The sequence below is a fragment of the Oncorhynchus gorbuscha genome, linkage group LG17 (assembly GCF_021184085.1).
Source record: "Oncorhynchus gorbuscha isolate QuinsamMale2020 ecotype Even-year linkage group LG17, OgorEven_v1.0, whole genome shotgun sequence".
Lineage (NCBI taxonomy): Eukaryota > Metazoa > Chordata > Actinopteri > Salmoniformes > Salmonidae > Oncorhynchus > Oncorhynchus gorbuscha.
In genome coordinates, this window is record NC_060189.1 from 18390124 (window position 1) to 18403994 (window position 13871).

A 13871-nucleotide genomic window follows, 5' to 3' on the forward strand; every position below is an offset into this window, starting at 1 on the left:
TTCTCGTCCCCAGTAAAACCAAAAACACACACATACAGGTATCTATCTATTTACTATATGTATCCTGTACAGGTAGTACTAAGGGTATTTGTTATCAGATTATTACATTTCAATAGCATTTCTTCCCTAAAAGAATAAGTCAAATTACATAATGTTTCCAAACTATAACGTCGTACCGTTGCAGCTGAGCCTTCCGTTGTTTACATCAGTATGTAACTTACCAAGTGGACATATGGAATGAAGAATCCCAATTGACACAGTCCATTGGCTGCAACCCAGATAAGAAAGACTTTGTCTTACCAAGGACCACAAACTTCAAGGGAGAGTTCTTTAAATTATCCACCACACTTCTAGTAACCCCTTGCAAAGACATTTGAAATTGAAATCCCTCATAGCCCATCAGAAACACATACTGTAGCTTTTGAATATATCACATTTCTGCTTGAAAGGGTACACAAGGGTGTCCTCAGTCATGATGGGGTAAATGGTCCCATTACTGTATGCTCAATAAATGAAAACTGTTATGGGTTTGAATACCCTGCAGTACCTTTGGGGTTGAGTGGCAGATAGGTGAAGCCAGTGATGACAGATAATCACGAGGCTTGAGAACACTCGGAGACTCTGCCTCCAGCCCAGGGTGTCATTTAGGTACAGATGGAGCCGGGTCTGGACCAGGGCCCCTGCTGCTCTCCCTGACATCACTATCCCTGTGGCCAGGGAACGCTTGGAGTTGAAGTACTGGCTCACCATGATCATACCTGCTCCACAGGAGGGGGGTGGGAGATGGAGGTGAGATAATGTGTTAGCTGTCGTGGCCTTGAGAATACAACAATGTAGCTTACCCTCTAACAAGATACAATATGAATTAGAAAAGTTATGGATGGAAGTGTCAGTGAATCCATAGTGTAATTAACTGCTAGCTAATTTCCTCCCTCCCCTGTACCAACCTAGGGTGAAGGCAAAGCTGGAGCCCACTCTACTGAGGAAGCCATGTGTGAAGAACAGCGTTCCTAGATTGGGTGCATATGACGAGCATACTATGGAGATCATGATGATGAGGGATCCTAGAATGGAGAACTCTCTGGCCCCGTACCGTCAGCTTCCCAGACAGGGCCACACAGATCATGATGAAGCCGTAGCCGATGGAGCCAACCCATGCTACAGGCCAGCAGAGAGTGGGTCTTAAGGTTAGGTAGCTAGCAGGGTTCCATGTATAACATGTAGGTACAGCAGCAGGTCATTTGTGCAGTTTGGTAACTACTTGTTAATTACAGGTGTATCACCATTTACACATGATCTCACAATCCCTTTTGAAATACAAAATAGTTGTTGTAATGTGAAGTTACAACAGTTGAGTTTACAGTGTAATGTGAAATTGTTTCAGTCTGATGACAAACGTTATGTTATTAACGGTATGCGAGCTTAGTGTTCCGGTTCGAAGAGACCTCAGGGGGCTAAATAAAGGTGGATAGGCCTACATGCCTAGGAACATTTATGTTCTTCGCTGCATGCAAGTTTCACCCAGTTCTGTCTGACATCACAATTGCCATAAAGGTGTTTCCCAGGTAACTGGCGTGCTAAAGGCCACTGGTTCATTCATTCTACATTTCTAATTCTATGCCATTTCTAATTCTATGCCATAGAGATAATTCTATGTTCTTTGCACTGGCCAGTACCCAGTCAACTTTTGTTTGAACTTAATATCCATTGACTAAAATACCAATAGGAAGCACTGTAATACATTTGGATATGATTAGGAAATTATTTCATTTTTTAAAATCAATTGCAAATGTTGTTTTTTTATAAATATTTTCCAGACATAGAAGCTGTTTAGTTTCAATTTTATTTTAGCGATTTGTATTTTATTGTAGTTTTTTTTTTAACGCTTATTGCTGTACAGATGATGATGATCCAAACTGTATCACATTCGGCGGTGATTGGGAGATCCATAGGGCGGCGCACAATTGGCCCAGCGTGGACAAGGTTTGTTCGGGTAGGCCGTCATAGTTAAGAACCTATTCTTATTTACAGACTTACCTAGTTAAATAAAGGTTACATAAAAAAATGTGTGTTCAGGAATGTATTTGTTCTTCAGTCCCTTTAACCTGACGCTATTTTGAATACAGTAGCGGCAGATGTCGTCGCGCATAGGCTGGATCACATGGTACGCAAATGTGTGACGTAGTAGGTTATTGGATAGAAGAGGAAGAGAAGATGTCTACTGCCATCCTAATATAGCAGAAAATAAAAACATCGACCCAATTCATTCTACACTCATCATTTAGCGGTCGAGGCTACAACCACTGCATGGTATTGTTGCATAACGGTCTCAATGGCTGTGGCACATGCGAAACAAACGGTCCTAAATCCGGTAAGAGGCTTTTTACTAGACTACCTCCAGTATACTCATATTTACAGCGAGACTAACGTAATCTCCCTTTCTCTACTAATGTAGGAATAAAAACATAGTATACCGCATGCATGTTGTTGTCTTCAATAGATCTATGTGCAGCTATGGCCTTTAACGTCTGTTGTTTTGCAGTCATTTCATTGTATAATTGTTGGGCCGAAAAGCTGTTGGCATGTTTAACGATTTTATATGATTTGGTGTTTCAACAATGGGATGGAAGATATTGATAAATAATGCTATAGGCCACACACACACACACACACAGCGAATATGATTTGATTATGTTTGCCAAGATGGTTTGTCTTTATTAAGCCCATCTGACCCCTCCATCTAGGTGATTCCATTCACTGGGGCCATACCTGGGGGACTACACCCCGGGGAGATAGTCCTTATCCAGGGCACTGTTCACAATGATGCTGACAGGTATGTAGTAATGTTATTGTTGTTTTTAACCCTAACTTAATGTCCACATCCCAATTTAATCCTAACTCTCAACCAAACCTAACCCTAGCTTAATGTCCACATCTCAGTTCAAACCTAACCCTAGCTTAATGTCCACATCTCAGTTCAAACCTAACCCTAGCTTAATGTCCACATCTCAGTTCAAACCTAGCCTTAGCTTAATGTCCACATCTCAGTTCAAACCTAACCCTAGCTTAATGTCCACATCTCAGTTCAAACCTAACCCTAGCTTAATGTCCACATCTCAGTTCAAACCTAACCCTAGCTTAATGTCCACATCTCAGTTCAAACCTAACCCTAGCTTAATGTCCACATCTCAGTTCAAACCTAACCCTAGCTTAATGTCCACATCTCAGTTCAAACCTAACCCTAGCTTAATGTCCACATCTCAGTTCAAACCTAACCCTAGCTTAATGTCCACATCTCAGTTCAAACCTAACCCTAGCTTAATGTCCACATCCCGGCTCAACCCTAACCTTAGCTTAATGTCCACATCCCGGCTCAACCCTAACCTTAGCTTAATGTCCACATCCCGGCTCAACCCTAACCCTAGCTTAATGTCCACATCCCGGCTCAACCCTAACCCTAGCTTAATGTCCACATCCCGGCTCAACCCAACCCTAGCTTAATGTCCACATCCCGGCTCAACCCTAACCCTAGCTTAATGTCCACATCCCGGCTCAAGCCCTCAACCTAACCCTAGCTTAATGTCCACATCCCGGCTCAACCCTAACCCTAACCCTTAATGTCCACATCCCGGCTCAACCCTAACCCTAGCTTAATGTCCACATCCCGGCTCAACCCTAACCCTAGCTTAATGTCCACATCCCGGCTCAACCCTAACCCTAGCTTAATGTCCACATCCCGGCTCAACCCTAACCCTAGCTTAATGTCCACATCCCGGCTCAACCCTAACCCTAGCTTAATGTCCACATCCCGGCTCAACCCTAACCCTAGCTTAATGTCCATATCCCGGCTCAACCCTAACCCTAGCTTAATGTCCACATCCCGGCTCAACCCTAACCCTAGCTTAATGTCCACATCCCGGCTCAACCCTAACCCTAGCTTAATGTCCACATCCCGGCTCAAGCCTAACCCTAGCTTAATGTCCACATCCCGGCTCAACCCTAACCCTAGCTTAATGTCCACATCCCGGTTCAACCCTAACCCTAGCTTAATGTCCACATCCCGGTTCAACCCTAACCCTAGCTTAATGTCCACATCCCGGTTCAAGCCTAACCCTAGCTTAATGTCCACATCCCGGTTCAAGCCTAACCCTAGCTTAATGTCCACATCCCGGTTCAACCCTAACCCTAGCTTAATGTCCACATCCCGGTTCAAGCCTAACCCTAGCTTAATGTCCACATCCCGGCTCAACCCTAACCCTAGCTTAATGTCCACATCCCGGTTCAAGCCTAACCCTCAACCCTAGCTTCATATAAGAATATGCTTAACTAGAAATAAAACGTTTAGGTAACAAACAAAAAAATACATCAGTTCAACCCACTGAAATAATCATTTTACCCAGCATTGTTTAGCTAACAAAAAATACAAGTTCATCAAAAAACATTTTTAGTGAGTCCCTGACTAAAGTCCCAGCCTCAGCTTTAAGACATTCAGAAACTCTTCTCTAATACGTACCAATGTGGTAACTGCAGGTTCCAGATGGACCTATCCTGTGGCACCAGCACTAAACCTCGTGCGGACATCGCCCTCCACTTCAACCCCCGTTTTAAGGGCTCCCCGTGCGTGGTGTGTAACTCCCTGGTGCAGGAGAGTTGGGGCTGGGAGGAGACCCTTCAGCAGCTGCCCTACAGACAGGGAGCAGCCTTCGAGACGATCATCCTGGTCCACGATGATGTCTTTAAGGCAAGTGGACCAATGTCTGGGACTTTACTTGCGGTTAACAAGGTGTCTTTAATTAGGCTACATACAGGAAAAACTCACTAACCTACATTTGCTTTCACATTCACTACTGTTAAGTCAAAAGAAGCTAGTATAGTCATGCAAATACAGTGGATGGATTTTTGTGATCCCTGTGTGAATGCTGTTCACCTTTGTACCTGCAGGTGGCAGTAAATGGTTCTCATTTGTTAGAATACAAGCACAGAATCTCACTGGACAGGATTGACACATTTTCTATATCTGGGAAAGTCAAGTTGCGCGCCATTGGCTTTATACCAAGCTCAGTAAGTACCCCCTCCAATACTCTTTTTATAGGTCAATAGAATAGATGTTTTCAACTAGCTCTATAATGAATGTCTTCATTATTATTTTCTCCTGTAGGCAATATACTCAATCTCAGGTGACCTGGTGAGTTGTGTGTTATATTTTCCATAAAGTATAGATCTATATTAGGCAACATGACCAATTGCATCAATATGTTAAGTGTACAGACATGGCCTATATCTTCTGCATTTCCAGAGTCTCCCTTACAAAGGCAGTCTACTGAAAGGGGTGAGTCCAGGACAGCACATCACAATCAAGGGACATGTCAGCATGTACCCACACAGGTAAGCAATAGGACACCACTGAGTATTTAAACCATGTTCTAACAAAATAGACAGTGTATCTTTTGCGGGAGTGTATAATGGCAAGATAGGGACTGCCCACTATCCATGAAGGATAGATCACAGGAGGCAGCTGAGGGGAGGACAGCTCATAAATGACTGGAAAGGAGCAAATGGAATCGCATCAAACACATGGAAACCATGTTTGATGTATTTGATACCATTCCACAAATTTGTTCCAGTCATTACCATGAGCCTGTCCTTCCCAATTAAGGTGCAACCAACCTCCTGTGCGTGACAATGTAGGTTATTCTACATCACTGTTTTTCTGATGAACCTCGTGTCTGGCAGCTTCACTGTGAACCTCCGCAACAACGGCAGTGAGAACATCGCTCTGCACCTGAACCCCCGGATGAAGTCGGCCATGTTCATCAGGAACTCCTACCTGAGTGAGTCCTGGGGACCAGAGGAGAGGGAGCTTCCCGTCTTCCCCTTCTCGCCTGGGGAGTACTTTGAGGTATGCTCTCTGACTATCAGTATGAATTATTTTCTTTGTTCACGTGGATGCTGTTTCTAAATGAGCAGTTGTTACTTGTATTATTGGAATTCTTACTAGTCTTTTTCACTATAAGTACTCTCTGCCCCAGATGCTGATCCTCTGCCAGCCCCACCAGTTCAAGCTGGCGGTGAATGGCTCTCACCTGCTGGAATACAGGCACCGGGTGCAGGACCTGAGCACCATCAACCAGCTGGAGATCATGGGAGACCTGGAGCTGATGGACATCAAGCTGTGGTGACCTATGACAGAGGCAAGCTAGGCCACAATGGGCTAAGCCCTATTCTGGACGACAGGCCCGTTCACAACTCCCCCACCCTGGGCAGTGAGCAGTGCTTGAGCCAGCCTGATTATGGGTTCCAATGTCTGAGCCATGAGGTTTACAGCTGAGGTAGCCTTGGATCTGTTTGAGTGGGTCTACAGGATTTGACAGTAATACTTGTATGCACTATCTGGTGCAAGGGAGGCTGGAATAATGTGTAATGACAGGAGTATTATAGAAACAGCCCCATTTACACCTTGCGCTAACCTGTGGGTTTTGTGATCTGATCAAGGTTTGTTGCGTCTCTACATAGTATTAAAATGTATCTTATCCATCCGCATTGACTGGATTTTCTAGTCCCTCCCTTACATTTGAAATAATTATTAATTTATTTAAGACAATTATTAATGCCACCTGTCAATGATTTAGAGGCTGGTATGATGATGATTTAAATGGTTTGACCCTCCAGATCTGTTTACAATGGCTTGTCTACCTCTGGAGGTGGTCAGGAAGATATGACTACAATGTATTTTAATCCACTACACCGGTCTAAAAATATGGTCACAATCAAGACAGAGGTCGCTTGTTAGCACCAGGTATAAACTCATTGGAAGGCCAGAATGTCCATTTACATTGACAGGGACCGTGATTTGGAAGGGCTCGACTAAAATATCTCTTGGAGCTGCACTGTTTCATCATTCTAAAATTAAATACTTAACCCTAATCACTAAAATAATACACTCATTCATCCATCTCAGGTTCTTCAGTGCTGAAACAAATTATAGGATGGTTACAGGTGCTGCTTGACAACTCCGATTATGAAAATCCTGAATATATATAATGTTCTGTACCTGAGGGAACATGTGGCTATTTATTTACCCTCTGTAGGATATGTTCTTTAAATATAATCCAATAGCTGTTTAAGTTCATACATTAAAGGCAACATGGCCTGAAAAGGTTGTCACAAGGTCAAACTCTTTCATGTGAAATGGCCAAATCTAGTTGACTAAGCTCACCGACCAAATGACCTAGGGCTGGGTTCAATCCGTATCGCCTGAAGACCAGCATTATAGCTTGATTGAAATGTAAAGGCAACATGCGGAGACTGCATTGGAAATTACCTTCGCATTTTAACGCGTCTCTTCCGCGATAGGGGTTAAACCCAACCCCTAGTCTAGTGCACTTCAATTCAAGCACAACTACAATACAGGGTCAAACCAATTGCACTGGGTGGTGATGGTCCAATGAAAACAAGGGCTGGATTAAATCCGTATTGCAGAAAGATCTGCGTTAAAATGTAAAGGTAAATTCCGATTGAGCTGACATATGCAGCGTTTACCGTGAATATTGCCTTTAAAATGTCAAATCCAGCTATACCGTGGATCGAATGTATGACTGCATGGCCACTATTTTCATACTTGGCCAAAAGTCCAGCGCTATAGCACGCTCAAAATTTAAAGGTAATTTCCAATTGAGCAGACATGCGTTTACCGTGAATGTAGTCTCCGCAAACGTAGGAACATTGCAAGTTCTTTCAGTCACCCATTTTCAGCCTTATTATTTATTTAATCAATTCTGTTGATGTCATGTTTCCTTCTGCTGTAACATACATAATATGAAGAATCTACTGTATGTAATGTCTTATCATTAGCCTGCTTTTAAATCATTATGATTGGGGTCATTTTTAAATGTTCTAATCCATCCAGCAGGTCCTCAGTTACCTGTGATATCTATGCACATTTATCACCGCTACAGAGGTGCATTTCTCCTCTGTACCTGTGATATCTATGCACATTTCTCCTCTGTACCTGTGATATCTATGCACATTTATCACCGCTACAGAGGTGCATTTCTCCTCTGTACCTGTGATATCTATGCACATTTCTCCTCTGTACCTGTGATATCTATGCACATTTATCACCGCTACAGAGGTGCATTTCTCCTCTGTACCTGTGATATCTATGCACATTTCTCCTCTGTACCTGTGATATCTATGCACATTTATCACTGCTACAGAGGTGCATTTCTCCTCTGTACCTGTGATATCTATGCACATTTATCACCGCTACAGAGGTGCATTTCTCCTCAATTACCTGTGATATCTATGCACATTTATTACCGATACAGAGGTGCATTTCCCCTCTGTACCTGTGATATCTATGCACATTTATCACTGCTACAGAGGTGCATTTCTCCTCTGTACCTGTGATATCTATGCACATTTATCACCGCTACAGAGGTGCATTTCTCCTCAATTACCTGTGATATCTATGCACATTTATCACCGCTACAGAGGTGCATTTCTCCTCAATTACCTGTGATATCTATGCACATTTATCACTGCTACAGAGGTGCATTTCTCCTCTGTACCTGTGATATCTATGCACATTTATCACCGCTACAGAGGTGCATTTCTCCCCAATTACCTGTGATATCTATGCACATTTATCACCGCTACAGAGGTGCATTTCTCCCCAATTACCTGTGATATCTATGCACATTTATTACCGCTACAGAGGTGCATTTCTCCTCTTCAACCAGCCAGATGGGGCTATAAGTTAAGCGGTACAAACAGCGGTCGACTGGCCCATTTTTCTAAATCAAAACATGCAGCGGAAAAGGCCCTACTATAAACAGAGGCCGAAGCAAGAAATATCACTCCTTTCTCATCCAAAAGACGGCACCCTACACAGGAAAATATAATCAAGGTTTGAAATGATTGTTTTTGTTAAATATATCTGTTTAGGCTTCTTAAGGTCAAATTATATTTGTATTATCTTCCGACCATCCAATCAAGGAGAAATTGGTGTAAGATGATGGTTTCCTATGGTTTTTGCTACATTAAAAAATAGAGCATCCATCTGGCTTGAGGAAATGAAATTCCATTTGAAGTAAGCCTAGCCCATACAAGTCTGTTCTTGACTGTCTCCTGGTGACAGAGGGCCCTTGTTTTCCACACTGATGCTGGAGGTCCCGAGGCCTTAGACCCCTGATGAATGGACCATTACAGGAGCCTAGAGCAGGACTTACCCTCAGTACATGATGTAGAATGATTTTAAACTGTTGAATGGTTTGTGTTATTCTCATTTAGCTACACTTATCAAAGGCACTCGTCACAAGGCGACCATTAAATACCTACTGAAGGATGTGTGACGTCACATGACTTTCAACAGGTCACCTTGAGGCTTGGCGTCAACAGAATCTAGTTCCTTAAAAATGTGATTTTATTAATATATCCACAGGAAAAAACTCGAGGAAAAGAAATGACCTTGGTATGGCACAATACAGAATCTTAACATGTAACTTAAACATGTATGAATTAAATGATATACATCATGATGACATCAACTCTTGTTTGGTGATTGACTGTAAACCAGAATCAGATAGAAAGGCAAAGACACTGTCCATCAGATCAACAAGTAGGCCATAGTCCGTTGTACAAAAAAATAAATGGCAGACCTGTGATTCACGACAGAAATAAAGCAGCTTTTCTTTAACATGTTTAGGAATAGCTGACAGACAGCCCTCTTTTGTCTGTCCCCCTCCCAGGACAGTGGACTACGCTTCAGTAGAAGAGAGGAGCACAGGACAAGCACAAGTCCCCTGGGCCCTTCACCAGCAACAACCCCCTGTATGATGCAGAGGTTTGGCAAGTTGTTGGCTTAGGAGGGAAGGTCCTAGTTCAATTCTGCTCTCAGTAGCCAAATAGTATCACAGTCTTTTAGAGAAGTCCTGTGATTTTAGAGGACGTAGATGATATTGGTTACAGGCATTCAGGGTTGGGAAGACCCACTGTTTGGCACAGGTGTGGATGGAGAGCCTGGGGGGAGTGTTTTAGGGGATGGACAGATATTTGAGTGAACCCCCTGTCAGACAGAGCTGAGTTTGACCAGGCCTCTGACAGAGTCCTCATGTAGAGAGTCCTGGCTGGCTGGGTTGTAGAAGCCCTGAATGGTGTGGCTGTGTCCCAGGGGGCTGCCGCAGGGGAGCATGCCCGGTGGCGAGGGAGCTTCCTCAGGCGTGAGGAAGTGGTGGTGGACCCCGTCCGTGTGGTGGTGGTGGTGCGCTTCGCTGTGGTCGTTCCAGGTGGGCAGCATGCCATTGTCACAGCTGAGGTTGGGGGTGGAGGTGGGGGGTGTAGGCTGGCCCCCTAGCGGCAGGGCTCCAGAGCAGGGACCGCCTAATGACATCCTGCCCGGTAGAGAGGCCTCGTCTGTGAGGATGACCGGCTCACTGTGCATCAGGGGCGTGGCGGCAGCCTGCAAAACGAATTTGGTGCTCTGAATGCACTGGTCTTGAACACACTGAGACAGGAGAAATGGAGAAGGGTAGGAAAGGAGAGATAGGGAGAGTAATAAGACATGTTGAGACAGAGGGAAATGTGGGGATAGAAGGAGGAGTGTAGAGAATGAATGAAGATAGATGAGGTTAACATGTGTAGTGAATGAATGAAGAGATGAGAAAAAAGAGAAAAGATTTTGTTAGTAACCTTGTTAGAATGCACAGTAAACCACCAGAGAAAAACAGAAAAACTGTTGGTTGACAGATGTCTTTCGTGGAGCAGTAGTAACAGAACTTTTCAGTCAGAAATGGCTGTAATTATGTTTCAGCTTCAGCAATACGGGTAAACACTGTTGATGTTCTAAGGTGGTCGCTGCAGCAGACAAGAGAGGCAAAGGTTGCTAGTCACACAGGCACTCGTTCTGAGCCCGGCCCGGCACAATCAAATCAACTGCGGTCGGACTCACTCTAGAGTCACTTGTGTCTTGATTATTTCATCAAACAGTGTGCTTAGCTTAAAGCATCAGACAAGCTCAGTACATATAAATGTTTTTATTAAAACACATAGGCCAGGGTTCCCCAACTATATTGTTGAATATAACACCAGTAAATCGTCTTCAAGTATTCCCACGCATAATAGAGAGATCATATACAAGGTCTGAATAATATATAAATATTATATCTGTTTGGGCTTGTGGTAAATTTGCAGTCTAACATGCCCGTCTGTATATGGAAAAATACACGTTAAAACATTTAGACCAATCGATTGGTCGAAGAACAGATGACTCTCGGTCGACCAAGATTTGTTGTTGTTGTCGGGGACAGCCCTAAAATACACAGTATTCAATGTGACTCAAATGCATAGTGAAGTCAATACATGGAGTTGAAACAGCATTAAGCCAGATAATAATTTAGCTCTGTATCTCTGTAACCTAAATAGTGTCCATGTAAATCAAACATCTAAATGGACTGGGAATGAGCCAGCAGTGCACTGTTTTAGCCTTTGAACTAAATGAGTCCTTGTCTAGCCTATTTAATAATAAGCTAAGGACTCCCTCTGCAACTGGATCCAGGACTTCCTGACGGGCCGCCCCCCAGGTGGTAAGGGAAGGCAACAAAACGCATCTCATCAATACTCGGGCCGACTCTCTTCTCTGTATACATCAATGATGTCGCTCTTGCTGCTGTTGATTCTCTGATACACCTCTACGCAGACGACACCATTCTGTATACTTCTGGCCCCTCTTTGGACACTGTGTTAACTAACCTCCAGAGGAGCTTCAATGCCATACAACTCTCCTTCCGTGGCCTCCAACTGCTCTTAAATGCAAGTAAAACAAAAATACATGCTATTCAACCGATCACTGCCCGCACCTGCTCGCCCGTCCAGCATCACTACTCTGGACAGTTCTGACTACAACTAAATACCTAGGTGTCTGGTTAGACTGTAAACTCTCATTAACCATCTCCAATCCAAAATTAAATCTAGAATCGGCTTCCTATATCACAACAAAGCATCCTTCACTCATGCTGCCAAACATACCCTCGTAAAACTGACGATCCTAGACTTCGGTAATGTCATCTATAAAATAGCCTCCAACACTCTACTCAACAAACTCGATGTAGTCTATCACAGTGCCATCCGTTTTGTCACCAAAGCCCCATACACTACCCACCATTGCGACTTATACGCTCTCGTTGGTTGGCCCTCGCTTCATACTCGTTGCCTAACCCACTGGCTACAGGTTATCTACAAGTCTCTGCTAGGTAAAGCCCCGCCTTATCTCAGCTCACTGGTCACCATAGCAGCACCCACTCGTAGCACGCGCTCCAGGAGGTATATCTCACTGGTCACCACCAAAGCCAATTCCTCCTTTGGGCATCTTTCCTTCCAGTTCTCTGCTGCCAATGACTGGAACGAACTGCATAAATCTCTGAAGCTGGAGACTCATATCTCCCTCACTAGCTTTAAGAACCAGCTGTCAGAGCAGCTCACAGATCACTGCACCTGTACATAGTCCATCTGTAAACAGCCAATCCATCTACCTACCTCATCCCCATACTGTATTTATCTTGCTCCTTTGCACCCCAGTATCTCTACATGCACATTCATCTTCTGCACATCTACCATTCCAGTGTTTAATTGCTATGTTGTAATTACTTTGCCACCATGGCCTATTTATTGCCTTAACTCCCTTATTTGACCTTATTTGCACTCACTGTATAGCCATTTTGTTTTCTTTTGTTCTACTGTATTATTGACTATGTATTGTTTATTCCATGTGTAACTCTGTTGTTGTATGTGTCCAATTGCTATGCTTTATCTTGGCCAGGTCGCAGTTGCAAATGAGAACTTGTTCTCAACTAGCCTACATGGTTAAATAAAGGTTAAATCATTTATTTATGCATTTATAAAAATATAAAAAATCTGCCACACTAATCCTCAACACGGGGGACCTCAGGGGTGCGTGTTTAGTCCCCTCCTGTACTCCCTGTTCACCCACGACTGCGTGGCCAGGCAAGACGCCAACATCATCATTAAGTTTGCCAACACAACAGTGGCAGGCTTGATCACCGACAACAAGGAGACAGCCTATAGGTCTTTCATCATGATTAGTTTAGCCCCAATGTCAGCTAGTCAAGATCGAAAGCTTCTCTTTGACAGGTGCGCTCCACAATCCCGTCACATCTCCAAATCTAATAATAAGGGCCAGCTTTGGCAAAGTTGCACTCCTTAGGTTACTTTATAAATGCTTTTCAAATGTTTTAGCTCCATACTGTCCTTTGGAAAAATAGGCATTATTTACTAATGAGCTTTGACTATCTCCTTGGCTGTAATTCCTTTAGAGGCTGGGGAGGGTGAGTTGCTGGTTGGGTCTGGGACTGCTGTCCCCTGTTCTTCCCAGGGGGAGAAGATACAGATATTTTCCAAAGCACTGGCTGTCATTACCCATGTTGGCGTGCTGCTCTGTGCTAGGAGCCTGTGAGGTAGTGAAGTTGAGTTCCGATAAGTTTAGCCCTGGTCATAAACCGGCCATCAGCCCAGCAAACTACAGGAAGAGCAGCTGGCACAGAGCTAGGGAGAGAAGGAATTACAACTAACCGTACCTGGTCTAGCCTAGCCTGAACAAAACCATGTCTGCTCTTGATCGGTCTGCCTGCCCGGCTGACTGCATGACGATCTGCCTGCCCGGCTGACTGCATGACGATCTGACTGCATGCCGATCTGCCTGCCCGGCTGACTGCATGCCGATCTGCCTGCCCGGCTGACTGCATGCCGATCTGCCTGCCCGGCTGACTGCATGCCGATCTGCCTGCCCGGCTGACTGCATGCCGATCTGCCTGCCCGGCTGACTGCATGCCGATCTGCCTGCCCGGCTGACTGCATGC

At 44.1% G+C, this 13871-nt stretch overlaps 2 protein-coding genes across 8 annotated transcripts in view; one reads left to right on the forward strand and one right to left on the reverse strand.

The window, feature by feature from the left end:
* The first annotated feature begins 278 nt into the window (after window positions 1-278).
* On the forward strand, window positions 279-8742 carry LOC124001794 (galectin-8-like). Of its 2 annotated transcripts, XR_006832856.1 has the most exons (9): window positions 279-2371; window positions 2745-2833; window positions 4531-4741; window positions 4942-5061; window positions 5159-5185; window positions 5297-5385; window positions 5734-5899; window positions 6030-8273; window positions 8607-8742. XR_006832856.1 is itself a non-coding variant. In XM_046308875.1 (8 exons), the coding sequence occupies exons 1-8, from the start codon at window positions 2333-2335 to the stop codon at window positions 6177-6179; spliced, it is 891 nt and encodes a 296-aa protein (XP_046164831.1). In that variant the 5' UTR covers window positions 279-2332; the 3' UTR covers window positions 6180-8742. The 2 variants fall into 2 exon arrangements, 1 of the variants encoding a protein (XP_046164831.1); XM_046308875.1 differs by having other exon boundaries at window positions 6030-8742.
* A 659-nt stretch (window positions 8743-9401) lies between these two features.
* Window positions 9402-13871, reverse strand: part of LOC124001792 (palmitoyltransferase ZDHHC14-like) — a 96975-nt gene continuing 92505 nt past the window's right edge. For 5 of the 6 annotated variants that reach the window (XM_046308873.1, XM_046308869.1, XM_046308870.1 and 2 more), the window contains one exon: window positions 9402-10504. In XM_046308873.1, the coding sequence (XP_046164829.1) occupies window positions 10070-10504 (435 nt within the window). In that variant the 3' untranslated portion in view covers window positions 9402-10069. The remainder of the gene's footprint in view (window positions 10505-13871) is intronic. The other variant, XM_046308874.1, reaches the window with a different exon arrangement.